This window comes from Phyllostomus hastatus, unplaced genomic scaffold, assembly GCF_019186645.2.
Source record: "Phyllostomus hastatus isolate PE091 unplaced genomic scaffold, TTU_PhHast_1.1 phas_scaffold_216, whole genome shotgun sequence".
Classification (NCBI taxonomy): Eukaryota; Metazoa; Chordata; class Mammalia; order Chiroptera; family Phyllostomidae; genus Phyllostomus; species Phyllostomus hastatus.
Window position 1 is genome coordinate 4,275,865 of NW_025334018.1, and position 19,340 is coordinate 4,295,204.

General features: G+C 43.4%; 2 protein-coding genes and 1 non-coding gene across 7 annotated transcripts; 2 read left to right on the forward strand and 1 right to left on the reverse strand.

Annotated features, from left to right (window-relative positions):
- The first annotated feature begins 181 nt into the window (after positions 1-181).
- On the forward strand, positions 182-9,592 carry CUNH1orf43 (chromosome unknown C1orf43 homolog). Of its 5 annotated transcripts, none has more exons than XM_045817066.1 (7): positions 186-359; positions 872-973; positions 5,117-5,234; positions 5,446-5,499; positions 6,588-6,754; positions 6,840-6,898; positions 8,977-9,592. In XM_045817066.1, the coding sequence occupies exons 2-7, from the start codon at positions 911-913 to the stop codon at positions 9,170-9,172; spliced, it is 657 nt and encodes a 218-aa protein (XP_045673022.1). In that variant the 5' UTR covers positions 186-359; positions 872-910; the 3' UTR covers positions 9,173-9,592. The 5 variants fall into 5 exon arrangements, with proteins under 5 accessions (XP_045673023.1, XP_045673021.1, XP_045673022.1 ...); XM_045817063.1 differs by having other exon boundaries at positions 190-474; XM_045817065.1 differs by lacking the exon at positions 872-973 and having other exon boundaries at positions 184-474.
- On the reverse strand, positions 3,910-4,012 carry LOC123804876. The gene has a single exon (XR_006783226.1). It is a non-coding gene; the product is annotated as a U6 spliceosomal RNA (small nuclear RNA).
- An 89-nt stretch (positions 9,593-9,681) lies between the features above and the next one.
- CFAP141 (cilia and flagella associated protein 141) lies at positions 9,682-15,399 on the forward strand. Its single transcript, XM_045817068.1, has 4 exons — positions 9,682-10,010; positions 10,311-10,351; positions 11,935-12,064; positions 12,642-15,399. Exons 1-4 carry the CDS (start codon positions 9,978-9,980, stop codon positions 12,741-12,743), a joined length of 306 nt encoding a protein of 101 aa, XP_045673024.1. The 5' UTR covers positions 9,682-9,977; the 3' UTR covers positions 12,744-15,399.
- The last annotated feature ends 3,941 nt before the right edge of the window (positions 15,400-19,340 follow it).

Genomic DNA, 19,340 nt, shown 5'->3' on the forward strand with positions numbered 1-19,340 from the left:
CGCACGCAAGCGTGCGCGTGCCGCCTCGCCACGAGACACCTCACTCCGGCTCCGCGTGTCCCTCTCCCCACCGCCTCCCCCACGGCAGTCACGCCCCCCCACCACGTGACCCACTGCGCGGCCTGCGCTTCCTCTTACTGGTGTATTTCCGCGAGTCGGCGATCTCCGCTCCCGGCTGCCATTGCGTGCCTGAGTCACGTGATGGGTGAAAGCGGGAAGGTGTCGTTCTTCTTTCCCAGAACTCCCTAATCCGCCATGTTTTCTGGCCGGGTCATCCTTGGTCTTTCCCCGTAAGGAAATGGCCGGGGAGCTTCGGGGGACCAAGGCGCCTTTGCCCCGGAAGAGCCCGGGCTGACGAGGCACGGCAGCGGGGTAAACTGGAGCAGTTCTGCGCGGGGTGGGGAGGCCATGGCGTCCGGCAGTAACTGGCTGTCGGGGGTGAATGTCGTCCTGGTGATGGCCTACGGGAGCCTGGTGAGGAGATTCCCCTAACCCATTCCTGCTGTTGGGTGTGACCCCGTGGAGCCCTTCCTCGTAGAGACCCTGCCTCGTGTGAGGCACTTTCCCATCCTCCTCATCCACTCATTCACCTACGCTTTTTCTGGGTTTTGACTCCTCTCCTAGGCGTATACTGCCCCACCCCTGGTCGAGAATCCTCCCTCTGAATCCTAAGGCACGGACCCCCCACACCTCCGCGCTCCTGGCTTCCTTTTACACACTCCATCTTTGATGGCCTTGCTGCCCCAAGTTATACCCCTGAAACCTCCCTGAGAACCTGAATCTGGGGATCTAAAATGAAGGCATGATTTTTGCTTGTTTTCACTGTCTTTTTATTTAAGGTTCTTTATGTTTCTTACATTTTTTTGGACAGGTGTTTGTACTGCTCTTTATTTTTGTGAAGAGACAAATCATGCGCTTTGCAATGAAATCCCGAAGGGGACCTCACGTCCCTGTGGGACACAATGCCCCCAAGGTAGGTCCTTAAGGCACTGGGTAGGCCTGGTTCTCCAGATCTGTTAAGGCGCAGAGTGAGATTTTTTTTGCCTTTGGAAATGACTTTTAAGTTCCTGTTTCCATGTCCAGTTACCCACGTGCTTACCTTAGTAGATTGAGCAATAACAGTTAGCTTGGGGCCTGGCTTACCTGTTTACTGCTCTGGCATAGCCTGTAGCTTACCCAGGAACTTGAGTTTTTGCATCTGCGGAATGAAGAGCTTGGATTAAAATTCCCAACTTTTGTGTTGTTTCCCGCTTCAGCTTAACTACCCTGTGTTTTGTTTGTTCGTTCGTTTCAATTTTGTTTTAGAATGGGGTGAGGGTGGTAAAATTAGCTCATGATTAGCATCATGAGCACGATGAGAAAAGTTGCCTCCAAAGAATTTTAGATTTCTAAGGGCTCCACAAATCATCTAGTTCCAACTTTCACGTTAGAAACTGAAACCTAAGAAAGTGAAACAATTTACCCAGGCATTTTAAAAAGAGAATAACCAAGTGGTTTCTTTGTCTATATTCACTTCTTAGGTAATTGCTTGCCTTTCCTTGGCCTGGTTATTTATCTACTGATGAAATTTTATCTCTATCCCAACCTCTTGCCTGAGTTCCATGCTTGTATATCCAACTGCCTACCTAACATTTAGATGTTTGATAGGGAGGCAAGTAACCTATAAGACGTCTAAATCGCAGCTCTTGATAATCCACCACCAACCCCATCCTGCTGTTTCTGTCTTCCACTTCCCAGTTAAAGGTGCCTGTTGGCCTTACCAATCTCCTTTTGTATGGTTCTCCCTTCATCACTGGGGCCTGGCTACATTGGTTGAATTTCCCACTGTTACATGTCCTGTTACTGTGACCTAGAATGATTTCTAGTCTTCACTTGATTAGCTCATTTGTTCTTTAGAACTTAGCATATTAGCTTAAATTTTATTTCCTCCAAAGAGGAGTGCTTATTACCTATAGGTCATCCTCTGTTTAATTTTCTACTTGTTTAATGCCTCTCACTAAATTATAAGCTTCAAGAATGCAAGTACCCTATCAGTTTTGTTCACCAGTGGAAAACCAGGTCCTACACATAATAGGTACTCAATAATTTGTTTTAAGTGAAAAACAGGTTAGTGGGAGCACTAGACCTAGTATACAACTCCTCAACTCCTAAGCCAATGTTCTTTCATTAACCAGTGCTATTAACCCTCCCCTCCATGTTCATTGCTAATACATTTCATAGAAAACCTCAAGGAACGTGACATGGCCTGAAACATCAACAGTTCAAATGCCTGCTGCCTCCCATGAGAGGAATACAGGGCTGGCATCCAATATATCATGAGCCAATCAAAACTTTTGACTACTGTATTTTGGCATGTGTAATGTGCACTTTTTTGCCCAAATTTTTGAGGGTAAAATAAGAATGTGCATTATTTCTGGATAGTACTAATTCCATATCTATATAAATGTTTTTAATTCTTTTATTTATGCTAATGCATTAAAAGTATAACTCTAGAAAGCAATAACAATTATCTGTACAAAATAATACTCTGGAATACAATAATTGGTTTTGTTTCCAAATATAAATAAGTAAATTAATTGAATTAAAAATAGAAAGTGTTTTTTTTTTTCCTGAAATTTTGGGCCAAAAATGTGGGAGCGCATTATACCCAGCAAAATACGGTATTTAGGAGCCCCCTGGAGTAGGAGAGACCAAGGTTCCTTTTGCTCGTAAAAATTCTCTTTATCTGAATCCACATCCAATGTCGGTGGAAGTAAAAATTAGTTAAACCACTGTGGGAAATAATTGGGGATTATTTTGTAAGATTGCACATATACTTAATCCACAGCCCAGCAGTTCCACTCCTACCATAGAGAAATTAATTTTTGCTCATGTGTACAGAACACATGTACAAGAATATTCATGGTAGCGTTCTTTATAATGTTTTTAAAAGAAATTATTAATCCAAATGTCTTCTTGGGAATGGCTACGTAATTATATATTTATATTTTGAAATACTATAAAGAATGAAAATAACCCTGTCTAGATAGCTCAGTTAATTAGACCAAGGTTGCGAGTTTGATCCCCCAGTCAAGGCACATACAAAAATCAACCAATGAATGCATAAATAAGTGGAACAACAAATCAATGTTTCTCTTTTTCCCTCCCTCTCTAAAATCAATTGAAAAATAAATAAAGCCATGGCCAATGTGCCTCAGTTGGTTGGAGCATCATCCTGTTAACCATAGGGTTGTGGGTTCAGGTACATATGGCAGGTAGTCGTTCGGTGTTTTTCTCTCACATTGATGTTTCTCTCTCTTTAAAAACAATGAAAAAATGTCCTCAGGTGAGGGTTAAAAAAAAACTTTTAAAGGATGAAAATAAACCAAAGATAAATTTATGAACACAAATGAATCTCCAAAATATTTGTGAATGTAAGTCACAAACAGGAATGACTCTCAAAGACATCCTGAGTGAATAAAAAGCCATTCACAAAAGAGTATGTGCCATATGGTTCTTTTCCATTTATCTGAAATTCTAGAACAGGCAGAACTATATTGATAGAAAGCACATCAGTGCAGCCTGGCAAGGGAGGTTAACAACAAAAAGACATGAAGAACATTTGGGGGTGATGGAAATGTACTTTGATTGGGATGGATGCATGTAAATTCACACTCAATAAAGGCTATTTAAAATTTTTTAAAAGACAGGTTGCAGAGGAATTCAAAAAGTATTTTTCCATTTGTATAAAATTAAAAACTAGGCAAAGTTAAATACTTTGTTTAGGATGATGTGGTAAAACTGAAGAAAATTAAGACTTGACAAATTAAGATTGGGGGGTTGATTTCAGAGATGGGCACACAAGGCTTCAAGCTCATTGATAATGTTCCAGTTTATAAACTGGATAGTAGGTGCAGGTGCTCATTTCTTTAAAACATGGAATGCTTCATGAGTTTTCATGTTACCATCCTTGCACAGGGGCCATGCTAATCTGTGTATTGTTACCACTTTAGTACATGTGCTGCCAAAGCAAACATGCTTTTGTCTTGATATTTAAAATGTACATGCATGTATTAAAAGTTACCCAAAAAATCTACTTACTGGGGCTCTAGCAATCCTCTTAAGTAGGAGATGAACATGAAACTTAATGGGTTGCTGGTGGATAAGTGAGGAGCGGCACTTTCAGTACCTTTTTTTTTTTTTTTTTTAATCCTCACCTGAGAATATGTTTATTGATTTTAGAGGGGAGGGAGGAACACTGATGTGAGAGAGAAACATTGATCAGTTGCCTCCTGAATGCACCCTGACCAGGAATGGAGCCCACAACCCAGGCATGTACCCTGACGGGTAGTCAAATCTGCAGCCTTTTGGTGTATGGAATGGTGCTCCAACCAACTGAGTCACCCGGCCACGGCAAGTACCTTATTAAATTTTATACCATGTGTATGAGTTACCTACTTAAAAGGTACTGAAATGTGCTCTAGAAGAAATTCTGTAGAATTTCCGTGGTCCACCAGAGAGATGATAGTTCCCAAATTATTATAAGACATACAGGACTCCTTACAGAATTTTAGAGTAGCTTATGACTTCTAGTTGCTGATTTTTTTCCCAACCTAGGAAGTTCTTTATAGTACCTAAACAGGAGTCCTCTAAGTCCAGTTGAAAGTCAAAAATAATGTTGATGCTGTAGAGGTTGAGGGAATTCTGGCAAGTTAAAAGATCTAACTTAGAGACATAGTTTGGAGAAGTTCTTAAATCCAAATCCCATTCTTAAATTTTTTTTTTTTAAGATTTTATGTATGTATTTTAGACAAGGAAAGAGAGGGAGAGAAGCATCAGTGTGTGGTTGCCTCTCGCACAACCCCACTGGCGACCTGACCTGGCCTGCAACCCAGGCATGTGCCCTGACTGGGAATCAAACTGGCGACCCTTTGGTTCACAGGCCAGTACTCAATCAACTGAGCCACACCAGCAAGGGCTATTCTTCTATTCTCGAGTCTTGCAATTTCATTAGCCAGGTGAACATTTTCTCTGCTTCTATTGTCTTAGTTGCTCATTTGCTGTGCTCCATTTCCAGACTGATGAAAAGCAGAGTACAGGGTAAGTGATTGTGTACTCTTTTTTTCTGTGTGAACAGGACTTAAAAGAGGAGATTGATATTCGACTCTCCAGGGTTCAGGATATCAAGTATGAACCTCAGCTCCTTGCTGATGATGATGCAAGACTGCTGCAGCTGGAAACCCAGGGAAATCAGAGTATGTGGCATGTTCTTGGAGGATACTTCAGTGAAGAATCCCACAAGTTCAGAATTCTTTGTTCTCAGAGTTATAACAGCTGTTTGCAAAACCAGCAACTGTGGTTCCTCTGTTATTGGGTATATGACATGTGGGGAGGCAGATTATTAGCTTGTTGGAGTTCAGAGATATTTTTGAGGGTTGTGTCTGAGACCACTCTCTTTCTCAACAGATTGCTACAACTATTTGTATAGGATGAAAGCTCTGGATGCCATCCGTGTCTCTGGTAAGGTCTATTTGACCAGCCATTTGGGATCCTGAAAGCTTATTTGGGGAAGACAGGGAGGAACTGGCTTTATGTATGTTAGAATTTGTCATTTCTGCACACCCCTGGCTAGTAGGAATTTCTTAGAGTTTTGCGAGTACTGGGTAACTTTTGCTTAAGAAAATGATGTAGGCAATTTATTTCTTTTACAGAGAGTCTGGATTTGATTTGTTCTTTAGACCTTTAGTTTCATGCACTGGATGGTGGTAGTTTACTTGTTTTCCACAAGACAAGCAACATAAGCTTTTTTGCTAAACCAAAGATAGATGGTTCTTGAACGTTTTTTTAAAGATTTTATTTATTTTATTTATTTATTTTAAAGGTTTTATTTAAATTTATTTTCAGAGAGAAGGGAGGGAGGGTGTAAGAGAGGGAGAGAAGCATCCATGTGCGAGAGATACATTGATTGGTTGCCTCTTGCACCCCCCCCCCCCAAACTGGGGACCTGGCCCACAACCCAGGAGTTTGACCTGAGTGAAATCAAACCAGTGACCCTTTGGTTCACAGGCCGGCCCTCAATTCACTGAGCCACACCAGTCAGGCTTGAACATTTTTATTCTATGACCATCATCATATATTCTATGTCTCAACCAAAACATAGTTTATCAGGGGTGTCAAATTCATTTTCTCTGGGGACCATATTAGCCTCGTGATTGCCTTCAAAGGGCTGAATGTAATTTTAGGACTGTATAAATGTAACTACTCCTTAATGGTTAAGCGAGACCTTGGTGCTGCCACCAGGTAGAAACAAGGTGTAGGGCCGGATTTGGCCCCTGGTCCTTGTGTTTGCCACCTGTGGTTTATATCTTGTAGGGTAGGTAAGTAGGAGGGTAAATTGGACAATGACACTAATGTGTACCATTGGTATAGCTTTAGTTGTGTTGCCACCACCAAATGACAACTCAGACACAGCTCTATACCTCTGGTCTTCTTAACTCTTTAGAATTTCCCTTCAGTTCATTCATTGGACCCATTTCAAAGTTTGGGAAATTAAATACAAAGACTAACAAATGGGAGAAGGGGTATCATTTTGCTGTTTATCTTCTCAGAGATCCCATTTCATGCTGAAGGCCGGCATCCCCGTTCCTTATTGGGCAAGAATTTTCGCTCCTACCTGCTAGATCTTCGAAACACTAGTACTCCTTTCAAGGGTGTGCGCAAGGCCCTCATTGATACCCTGCTGGATGGCTATGAGACAGCCCGCTATGGGACAGGGGTAAGTTGTGCGGCCACTTTTTCCTTCAGGGTACTAAAGGAATCCCAGACTGAGAGAGTCTCACTCTTCCTTTCTTTTCCCTCAGGTCTTTGGCCAGAGAGAATACCTGCGCTATCAGGAGGCTCTGAGTGAGCTGGCCACAGTGTGAGTTTAAAGAGAAACATGTCACAATGCATAGAGGGACTGCTTAGAGAATATAGTAGTGCTGGACTGTTCCCACAGTGAGGTGGCTTTCATAAACAATAGGAACAAACTCCAAGATAACATAAAAGTTGTTAGGTCCTAGACCACAAGTGACAAACACAAGGCCTGCAGGCCAAATCCAGCCCTCCACCTTGTCTTATCCAGCCGGGACTTTGTTTCTCCCCGGCGGGAGCACCAAACTTTCGCTTAACTGTTAAGGAGTAGTTGCATTTATACAGTCCTAAAATTACGTTCAGTCCTTTGAAGGCAACCACGAGGCTGCCCCAGTGAAAATGAGTTTGACACCCTGTCCTAGACTATTAGGACTGCCTTCACTCAACATTGGAAAGCACATGCTGCTCTACAAGCTAATAAGGGAAACTTCTTCTGTGTGCCTTTTTTTGTTTGTTTGTTTTTGACCCAGCTCTGTAAAATGTCAGAATTAGTATTAAAAAGACAGTTTTTCAACACACAAAGATTCCTTCTCTTCCAGGTTCCTCCTTCAGTGTGTCTTGGTTTGATAAAAATAAGAATGAAATGCCACCCTTTTTTTGTTGTTGTTTTAAAACCACTTCAAGCATTAGTAACGCTCTTCTGAAACAAAGGACATCACTACAGAAAGGAATCACGATTTTTGTCTGGGAATGTTTTAAATATATACCAACATTCCCCTGGCTGGTGTAGCTCAGTGGATTGAGCGTGGGCTGTGAACCAAAGTGTCACAGGTTCGATTCCCAGCCAGGGTACATGGCCTGGGTTGCAGGCCATAACCCCCAGCAACCACACAATGATGTTTTTCTCTATCTCCCTCCCTTTCCTCTCTAAAAATAAATAAATAAAATCTTAATATATATATATATACACACACATACCAACATAGCTTCATTATGTTTGTGCAAATGTAAAATGAAAGGGTAAAGAGGGAAGTCCAATCTAGAATAAAAAGTTAACCGCCATGAAAAGAAAGAATACATGTTTTCTGCTGTGTTGAATATGGAACTTCTCAAACAATAGTGTGTATGTCCTGTTTTTTTCTCTGTTCCTAAAAATAAACCACTTGTTCCTAAAGATAAATGGTCCTAGCAGAACCTACTTACACAGGTAATGGAAATGAACATGCGGAGAGGATGGAAAATAGTATTTAGTCTTGAAGTCACACCCTCTGTGACTTCCCATTCAAAATTCAAAATTGTTCAAAATTGTGGTTGTTTGTTTGTTTGTTTTGAAAGACAAATACCATATGGTTCCACTTAACTTGAGATGCCTAGAGTAGTTGAATTCATAAAGATAGAAAGGAGATCAGTAGTTGCCAGGGGCTGGAAGGAAGGGAGAATAGGGAGTTGTTTAGTAGGTAGAATTTTCCAAGCTGAAGAGAATTCTGGAGATCAGTTGCATGGCAGTATGAATGTACTTAACACTACTGAATTGTAAACATTTAAAAATAGTTAAGATGGCAAATTTTATGTTTATTTACTACATTTTTCTTTTAATTTAGTCTCTCTGATTTCTAGCTTCTAGAAAGGTTCATTGGGTATAGTGAAAATAATATAGGCTCTGAAATCTGACAAACTTAGGTTTGACTCCCAGCTTTTTGTCACATACCAGCTTTGTGACATCAATCAGGTTACTTAATGGACTCGCAGTTTCCTAACCTGCAAAGTGGTGGTGACACCACCATGAAGGGATATTGAGATGTTAGTAAAGTAGATGTTGGTAAAGCACAAAGTTGAATGTCCTAACATGTAAGTAGTACTCAACAGTTATTTTTTTTCTTACTGTTTGATATTCCAATTACAAGCACAGCAACTCAATGGGCTGGGAGTATATTAGCAGCATACACACAATAGGTGACTAAGAAGAATTAAAAGTTCTTTAAGCATAGTGAGATGAAAAGGTTGAGCCAGAGGCAGGAACCCAGTGGGAAAATTGGTTTCGCTGGTATTTCTAAGCTACCACATGGGATGATAGATGAGCCTTGAGTTGTATTCTTCCATTAGTCCTTATCCTGTTTGTCATGATCTGCCCTCTGTATTCTTCAGGGTCAAAGCACAAAGTGGGAACTCGCAGCGACAACATCAGTCAGCAGCCAAAGACCTAACCCAGTCTCCTGAAGTTTCCCCAACAACCATCCAGGTGACATACCTCCCCTCCAGTCAGAAGAGTAAACGTGCCAAGCACTTCCTTGAATTGAAGAGCTTTAAAGACAATTACAACACACTGGAGAGTACTCTGTGATGGTGCAAAAGGACTCTTGCTGTTGATGGAGACAGACTGAATTGTGCTTGCCAGGCACCCATCTGGCTCAGCATGTCCAGACTGGATCAGCTGAAGCTCACATCGTGTCCAGAGGTCTTAGAGCTTATGCCTAGAGGATCATTCTCCAAGCCTTTCTTACGGCCAGTTTCAAAACATCAGTGAAGACTTTTACTTTCCCTTGGTAGCCCTTTTTTCTGGAGTTGAATTCAGATATTTTTTAATGTTTCCGTCAAGCTTCCTTTAAAAATCCTCACTTGGTTTTGATCATAATTCATCTGCCCTTGTCCAGACTATAAATAATCCCAAGGGTGAGAGAATCGGGGTGACAGGACAAGAATGGCCAGACTGATGCACTGGTCTGACTTAACAAATTAATAAAATGAACAATTAAACAATAAAGCATATGATTAATTCATTTACAGTTGCTTTTTAGTAAAACAGGCATATGATATGTTCTCTGCACCTGCCTAATAGGTACAGTGTGAGGATTTCCCTTGAAGAAATTGGTGGGACTGGGTACCATACAGGTACTCAATGGGATTGCGACAGAAGAGATCCTAAAATTGGGACTGTGATTCTTGCTCATAAGATTGCCTGTGTCACTAATAGAAGCCTGGAGAACCAGGATTCCTTTCAGATCTCCAGGGCAACAGGCCAGGTGACCAATCAACTAGTAGGGTCATTGTTGGAAATGGAAATGTTGCTATGACAACTGAAACCTTGGTGACTGAACCAAACAGAGCTCGCTCAGTCTCCCAAGACCATATCAAGCAAGTCTGTAGACATGTCTACGGAAAAGGTGACAAAGGTAGAAGAGGTATGCAGAATTGGAAGGAGGGGTTGGGTAGGAGGGGGTTTCCCTTGAGGTTTGTGAGAGAGGCGCTTGATGTAACAGGAATGGGAGACTATGTCTGGCATATAGTAGGTATTCAGGTATTTATGCCATACCAACTCCTTCCTGTTCTCTCTGATCAATTCTGAAAAGAGCAGAGCTAGCTTCCCACCTCCCAACTCAGCCCTCTAGAAAGAAATATCTATGTGTTTCCCACTAGAATAAGGTACTAGGGGTGAAGTACTGGAGATAAGGACAGATCATCATAACTGCCTTTTCTTGCAGAGTTTTCAAAGGTCCCTGGGACTTAAGAAGTTGGTTGACAGGTAATCTCTGCTTCTATTTCTTCCCTTACCTTTCACCTTAACCTTTTACCCTCCTATCCTTGAGCCACCTCTCAGCTCTGCTTCATCTTGCTAGGGGCACATCAATAAGGCAGGCAGGTATGGGGGGGCGCCAGAAGCAGCTGTGTTTTCACTAGCAGAGATCAGCCTCCTAGTGCCCGCTAGGTTAGGCTGTATAGACAATGGTTTTTATTGCCCTTTGCTTACCATTCTCAAAAGGAAAACTGGAGCAAGTAGTTGTTGCCTGGCATTGTACTAATCGTGGTAGGGATGCAGTATTTGTTGAATGAATGAGAAAACTCGAAAGACCAGGCTCTATATTTCCTTTATCTAGGGTTAAGATTTTATTTTTAGAGAGAGGGGAAGGCAGGGAGAAAGGAGACAAACATCAATGTGTGGTTGCTTTTGCATGCCCCCAACTGGGGACCTGGCCTACCCCTGACTGGGAATCGAACCGGTGACTCTCTGGTTTGTAGGCCTGTGTTCAATCCACTGAGCTACACCAGCCAGGGCCTTGGAGGAGCTTTTTATAAAAACACATACTTAGGTCCTAACCCAGAAAATTATGACTAAAATAGCCCAGGATGGGATAGGATAAGACATCTTTTAAGATTTCACAGGTATACCCAGAGATAGCAAGAATTTGAGGTACCAAGGATGCATACAATTTTAGTGGGATTTGAGTTTTGAGGTAGCCGTTTTTACAAAGGCAGTTTGATAAAATTGATCTATTTCAATTTCATATATCCTTTGAACTAGCAACTCGTAGGAATCCTTCGGAAGCACTAGAATGCACACAAGCACATCCATAACAGCATTGTTTATAAAAGTGAAAAAGCTAAAAATCACCCAGCTAGTTATAATACGAAAATACTAGGCAGCCTTTACATAGAATGAAGGAAATCCCTATGTGCTGATGTGAAAAGTCCAACTTGTTAAGCAATACTGCTTATATAAATATGATTTTATGTAAAAGAATGATAATTACTGGTATATGAAAAAACTTTTCTAGAGAGACATGAACTTGGTAACTTGAGAAGGACTAGGGCAGAAGAATGAAGCTTTTGCTTTTTATTTCTGTATAGATTTAATTTTCTACTCATCTGTAAAAACTACTTGATATTTTAAAACTTCATGGGGTTATTGGAGCAAAGGGTACACACTATATGATATATATGTGTATTCCTTTTATGTATTATTGAAAACCTTAACAAATGTGTCTAGACAGGGTTGACAATCACCGGTATGATGGAAGGAATTAATCCTTAGGTTGGATTTGATACCCAGGTCTGCCATTAAGTGACCTTGGGCAATTCACCTGAACTTTTAGTTTCCTTGTCTGTATAAAGCAAAAATTAATATCTGTGACACATGGTTATTATGATGATTAAAGGACATAATGAACCTGATAGTAGGTTTTAAGCCAGTTCTAGTTACCCTTTCAAGGAGTTTGCAGTCTTCTGACTCTTACAGAGGTTTTTGGTGAAGAAGCAACCTCACTGACAAGGGTTTGTCTCCACTCCTAACTCTAATCCATTTAACCCCTACCGCTATACCTGGGGCAGGTGGCGAAATTCACACACTCACTGTCTGTGGCAGATGACATTGAGCCAGAGGAGAAACCCTTATGCCACCCTAAGGATGAGGGATATCATGGTACAGGAGCTGGCACTGGCAAGCAAGCAACTAATGATGGTGAGTTCTAGCAAGAGTGACCTTAAGTCTCATCCACTACTGTTCTGTGCCTGTGTCCATTGGGATTCCCAAGCTCTTAGTCTCTGCCATTACTTACCCATCGTATTTTCCTCTAAGGTTTTCACTTTTACACCAGAGCATGAACTCTTTAATTCTAAATGCCTAAACTCTTTTGTAAGATTCTTTGCATTCAATTGAGGAATGAACATTACAAAGTTCCAAAGTTCAGTCTAGCCCTCATCTTGGTGAGACTCTGGGGTCTTCAATTGTTGTCATGTCACCATCTTTGTATCCCAAGTGCCTGGCAGAGTTCCTGGTTCATGGTATGTTCTCAGCAACTATTTGCTGAACGTGGGGCTTCACCCCTGGAGAGAAATTGGCTTCTCCTCCAATGGTTTTGCCTCTTAGCTGCCTTTCTTTATGTCACAGCCCAGTCTAGATCCAAGAGAACATGACAGAGTGATCAGAAAGCAACCTGGGAAAGAGAATGAGAAAGGGGGAGGGGGAAGAGAATGAGAAAGGGGGTGGGGAGGAAATAGAGGGCAAATATCACACTCTCTTCTGCCCTCCCCATCAGGTCCGGCAGGCTGCCCTACACCAACTGTTTGAAAAGGAGCATCAGCAGTACCAGCAGGAACTAAATCAGATGGGCAAAGCTTTTTATGTGGAGAGACTCTGATGCCATCCAAAACACTGTCCTTTCATTTTCATCATGCCCAGTAACCTGCCCTTCTTGAGCCCCTACCACCTGGACCTTCCTTTCCAAAACACACCTGGAGCTAGTCACCTGCCCACTCACACCTCTGAAGCCCTGGTGCTATTTGGAAAACAATCTATAATATAAAACAGTGGTAAAAACAAGAGTGACACCTTGTGGTCAGAATGAGATATACAGTGTTGATGTAAGTGTGGGGAGGGGAGGTGGAGAGATGGACAATGGGAGAGAATCCTGATTTGGTTTAACAAATGAAGCTAGCTCTTAAACTGTTGCAAGGGTATCCAACCCATGGCCCAACATGGCTATGAATGTAGCCCAACACAAAATCGTAAATTTACTTAAAACTTTTAAGAGATTTTCCTGTGATTACGTGTTGCAATGTATTTAATGTATGACCCAAGACAACTCTTATTCTGGTGTGGCTGAGATGCCAGAAGATGGGACACCCCTGTTAAGGTTCATACTTAGACCACTTGGCTCATTCTTGCAGCCCTGAGTCTTAACTTATTTCAAAAGTGCTCATTCACTGTTGTTTAAATATCTAACTTCCTGGATTTGCTCACCACCTCTCAGATCTCACCTACACTGATTTTTTCTGTACACTTGGACAGATAACTCCGAATGTAGCTATCAACCTACAGGCACTGCAGTGCTTGAGTGTCAGGAGGCCTGGGTTTTAGGTTTTGAGCCAGGCAGTTATTGTGGAATGTTAGGATAAGTCTTTCTTCTGAGCCTGAATTCACACCTTTGCAAAATGACAGCGTTCCAATCTCAAATGCCTTCAGGGATCAGGCAGGTAATATAACAGATGTAAGGAAATTAGTTGTGGAATTTATAGGGACTGGAAAGAGCAGTAAGTCTAAAGTCATTCAAAATGTGAAGAAAACTGGAAAAGCACTGCATATAAGAGTCACTTTACATTCAAATGACATCCCAAACCAGAGAAATACACCCCCACCCCACCCCCGCCATTAAAAAATAAAATAGAACTCCCACTTCCCACCCCTTCCCCTTTGGGAACCATTAACTGTGGAGAGACCCCCATTTTGCAGTCAGTTACAGTTGCCTCAGCACATCATCACTCTGATGTAATCACTCAAACGCTTTTTCCTGTTCCCTCTCGCCTTCTACACCTAAGTTGGTCATTCGTCCTTTCACGTTGATATTTTCCTGCCTTCAACTTCTTGTGGCTATGTTTTCATGGCAAAACTCACACTTTTTCTTTCCCCTTTCCCACAAGTCTGTCTCCATCCCTCAATATATATTTTTCATGTCAACTCTCAGAGCTGCTCCTTCCTGCTCTCTATACACCCTACTGATGAGCACAGAGAAGCAGCAGGATACAGAGGGAAGAGCACAGGTTGGAAGTCAGGTGTGGATTCAAAGTCTAGCTTCCCCTAATTGTTGTCACCATTGGTAAGTTAATTTTCTGAGCCTCAATTTCCTCTTCTGAAACTGGGGACAATACCCATCTGATAGGACATTAAGAGGATTAAATAAGATAATGTATGTGGAGAGCAAGCCCAGTGCTTGGCACATGGTAAGTATGCCCCCCTTTTCCCTCTCAGGAGATTCCCTGTGACCCAGGCATGTCACAGTTCCCATGTTAGTCCCTTTATGCAGCTCAGATGTAATTCTCCATTCTATGCCTGTCCCCATCTCTGTCCTATATATCCATTCATTCATCCTCTAGCCCCCATCAGCCGTTTCCCAAGCCCTCTTATCTATAGTCAATAACTAACTACTCGTGAGGTCTTACACCAAACTAGACATGGAGCTCACAGGCTGGTGGGAAGGCAGGCGTTGAACAAGTAATGACAGGTATAAGGAGCTTTATAGGGAATGGAACCACATGCACGGGGCCTGGATTCAAAGCACAAACCAGAGACAGTCTCCAGTTTCTTCTGCCTGTCCCCTGCCCTTGGTTCCCAGCAGGTCCATCTTGCCTTCACTTCTTTTCATCATCTCTCAAATCTCTCCCAGCTGCCCTCTGCCTCCTACATATGTGCAACATAGCCTGGCGTTAGGAGAAGAGGCTTTAACACAACATGTCCAGGTTTGAATCTTGGCTCTGTCACTGCCTGTGTGGCTTTAAGTAAGCTGCTTTAACTTTCTGGGTCACAGAAGTAATGCCTATCTTTTCGGGTTGCTTGTATAGATTAAATAAAGCGTTTAGCAGAGGGGTGGTACACACTGTCCAATAAATGGTAACCCAAAATGACATTTTCCTGTTGAAAGGGACCAAAGTTTTGCCATTCAAAATGTGTCTTGGGATATTGACTATAAGCTGATCATTATGAAACAAAAGACTCAGAAAGAACCTTTGACCCTCCCCCTTTCCTATCTAAGAGATTTGGATGGAAGAGCTGCTCTCAGAAGGAAATCTTAGCATATGCACCTTAGTATTAGATAGGAAGGATCCAGAGGCCTGTTGACTAGATTCCCCTGTGTAAAATCAGTATCCCAGTGTGTCCACTCTTCTCACCTACCTGTAAATTGCCTGTTTTTCCCACATGAAATCCCAGACCCCTGCTCCCTTTTCTCCTTTATCCAGAATGTCATATAAGCCTCAACTGCCCAATGTGTTTCTGATCTCATTCTTATGGCACCCCCGCACCATGTGCATTTGTATAATAAACTTTGGACATTTTTTCCTGTTAACCTGTCTCTGTCGATTTATCAGCTCAGCTAGACTTAGAAGATAAGAGGGAAATTACTTTTTTAACCCTCATCCTACCCCACAATAAGTTTTCCTTTATATTCTTCATTAATGGCTACCCCTCACTTCCCACAACACTTCCTCACCAACCCCATTTTTATTTCTCTCTCCTCTGTTCATTTGGACCCACAGAATGCCCCACCCCCTCTGCCGTGATCCCTGACCTTGGCCTCTCTCCCCAGGGCTTGTCAGTGCCAGGCTGGTTCCAGTATTGGCAGGCTGGCCCCCCACAGAGCCCATGGCCTCTGATCCTCTCTACCTAGTCTGTCTGTTCTCATCACATCAGCTGAGTAGTTCACCCTATCACACCCATCCAGTCCCTTTTCCCTCTGTGATTGCTGCCTCACCCAGCTCCTCTGGTTCAGAATGGCCTAATCTTGTTTGAAATAGCTGCATAGACGGCAGCTCCCAGGAGAGCTAGGAAGCTTCCATCAGAGGCCATCTGATGTTTCTGCCTAGTTATGCCATCCAGAGTCTCCTTTTAAGAGAGCTGTTACTCTCCTACATCAATATTCCTGTCTCTGCCTCAGTTCCCCTAGTGCCCCAAACACTGAAGTCCTTTCAACTCCTGCTAGTCCTTTTCCCAGCCTCCCCCTTCAGCCTCTGGCTCTCCAGGATGGTTAAAGGTTCCCAGAGAAGAGAACTACAACTTAAGGAGTAAGGGTAAAAAGGAAGGTCAGGAATGTAACAATTACACACAACCCCCTACCGAGAGCCACAAAGGAGCAAGGACATTAGACAACACCACAGTATATAAGCCCCAAGGTATAAGCCTACCTTGGGGCTTATATACCCATTTGTTAGTCTTCGCCTGGAAGGCAAGCGCCACACAACAGGAATTGACTGGGGCTTGGGACAAGCTATTGATCTACATCAAGGGCACTGTGGAATTGGTATATGTGTGGAAGGAGGAGGGTGTTCAGACTAATGGGAACAAGGACACATGGAACAGGCCTCGGGGCTAAAGCAGAGCATCCTCCTCCCACACCCAGACTCCACCCAAGCCCCCCAGTGCAGCTATAACTTGGGCTCCTCTCTGCCACAGTAGAAAGAAGCATCTGCATGCCACATGGCATTCAACAGACCTGATTCTCTTCAGAAGAAAGATCTCCCAGAAAGTAAGCAGGCTGGAAGACCCTTACAGCACCTAACCCAGGAGTTGTACAAAGCCTCAGAAGAGGAGAGTCCTAAAGACTGCAGGTTGCTTCCTGACAGAGGGGGTTTCCTCCCTTACCTTTGATCTTACAAAGTCTTAGTTTCAATCAGCCAGGCAGAGGAGACCATAAATCTTCTTTGGAGCCCAGGCTGGAGCTGCCAGTAAGACAGGTCGCTCTTCTCTTCTGGACATCCAAGGGTGACTTTAAGGAGGATGCCTGGAGGACATGGGGAGAAGGTGAGAAGGGGCAAAATGATGGGAAGAAGCAGCCAAGCATTCTAGAAGTTTCTCACTTTTACAGCTACTCGTTTGTAGTACTTAAGAGCAGAAAGGTTCCAGAATGATGTCCACTGGAAGGCCCTCAGCTGTCTTGTGGAAGTGCTTTGGAAAGGTTAGAATTTCTGCTGGAAGGATAAAGCGGAATGTGCAAGCCCCCATGCCCCACCCCCAAAAAGCCCCAGGACAGCTGGAAGGGAGTTGAAGAGAGCAGGTGGCAAGGCTGACAGGGAGCTGCTGACACTCCTGATCCTCTGTGTGCTGGGGCCGTGACATCAGGGGGAGAAACTCTGAGTGGGAGCTTTTGGGAAGGATAAGTGCCTGGATGTGGAGCCCTGCCAGATATCCTTCCTGGTTTAGGCCAACGTGATCTAGCAAAGGCCAGGCACTGGTAAGAGAGGAGCTGAGACAGGGATGGCACGAAGGTCAGATGAGTAAGAACGGGCTGTCTTGGGAGGCAAAGAGGAGTCAGTGCCCTTCCCCAAGGAGATGGCCCTCATCTAGCCATGCTTGGTACCTGGTGTCTCTTCTCTGTCCTTTCTTTGCAGTGGGGAAGAGAGAGATGATCACCAAAGCTCTCCTGCCTGTTTCTGTGTGATATGTTTGATATTGGGTTGTTTAATAGGAACCAACTAAATGTCAAACATATTCTTACAGCAGTGGGCAATTTGGCATCACACTCTCTCCAACCTCTAGGGCCCTGGGACTTCTATCTTTTTTACCAAACCTTTTCTTTCCAGGACCCCTTTGGGAACAGCCTACATGGATTTCAGTGTTAAGCTGGAGGGCTGGTGTGATAGCAGGAAAGAGCTGGCATTTATCTGAGTATCAAATCTTCCTATATCTTGCCCTGGCTGGTGTGGCTCAGTGAACTGAGTGCCAGCCTGTGAACCAAAGGGTCGCCAGTTTGATTCCCAGTCAAGGCACATGCCTGCGTTGCAGGCCATGTCCCCAGGAGGGGGTGTGTGAGAGGCAACCACACATTGTCGATTCTCTCCCTCTCTTTCTTTCTCCTTTCCCCTCTCTCTAAAAATAAATAAAAATCTTTAAGAAAAAAAATCTTCCTATATCTTCCCCTTGTACCAAAAGCGATATATCTTTGATCTTCTCCTGTACTCGTGTTGTCCTCTTCTTTATCCAGTGTTTAATCCCCCCCTTTGTTACCCACCACTTCCTGACCCTGGGCCTGTCTTGCTCCTTAGTCCCACAGCAGGAATCTTTGATTTCTCTTTCCTTCAAGAGTCAGCTGATGGTGGCCTATCTGCCAACTACCTCTACTGACTGGAAGCTCTCAAGAGTGGGCTCCAGTTTGGCCTTCTGTCTCAGTTTCCCCTATTGCTGGGGCTTAGTATTAACACTACCCATCTATCGTGACATAATGACAAATTAGAGCCACCTATATCCTTCCCTCATAGCTCTGGTCACCTTGAAAAGTGTCTCCCCATCCCCTGGTATATTCTCAGGTTGCATGGTGCCAGTATACTGGAACCAACTGCCACCTGTCAATAACAAGGCTCCAAGTCCAAGTGGAAGAATGAGCATGGCCTGCAACTAGGCTGGGGAGAACAGAACTGGTAATGATGATGAGGATGATGAGTGTGTGCAGCATGGGGGTGGAGGATCTGAAGGGAGCAGAGGGTGAGAAGAGAGGGAGTGATACAGATCTCGGTCTGGGTGGGTATCGACGTTCTATTTAAAGATCACTATGGGGGGAAAAGGACGTGATCCTATCTGGATTACTCTGACCCTGCCCTGATTCTCTCCACCACCCCACCTGATGCTCTGGGATGGCCTTTCAGATCTCAACCCTGCCTTGTTAGTCCTCCCCTGTGGCTTTTAACGGGGAGGAACGGAGGAATGTGTCTCCCTGCCAATTAAAGACTCTCGAAATAAAGTAATTTGATCTGGGGGATCTGGGGGAATTGTCAAGGATCATGAGTGACCTCCCCTTTCACTGTTGCTCAAGCTTCCTAAATACCAAGAGTCAAAAGGTAAAACCCAACCAGTGGAATTTGATCAGATCCAACACATTTCCAGGTGAGGGTAAGAGGAAATTGAAGAGCAACTAGGACCCTCTGAGTGAAAACTACCATTCTAGAATTGCCAAAGTACCCTCCTCTATTTTAGTGTTTTCCCTTCCCCTCTCCCTGCTCTTTTAAAACACCCATAGAGCTGCCCAGAGTGAATGGAAAGTTTCAGGGTCAGCATGAGCCTGTCCCCTCCCCCACTTTCCATTGTCTAAACTCAGCCTCAGCTGTTCTCAATTTTTTTCTTTGCTGGTGATGTCAGTCCATCAAAGTGTCTCACCCTGTGTTCTCCCAGGAGAACAATGATGGACTGGAAGGAGCCTGAAGGACCATATTAGGAACAAGAGGTGGAGCCATGAGCAGAGATAAAGGCTCAAGTC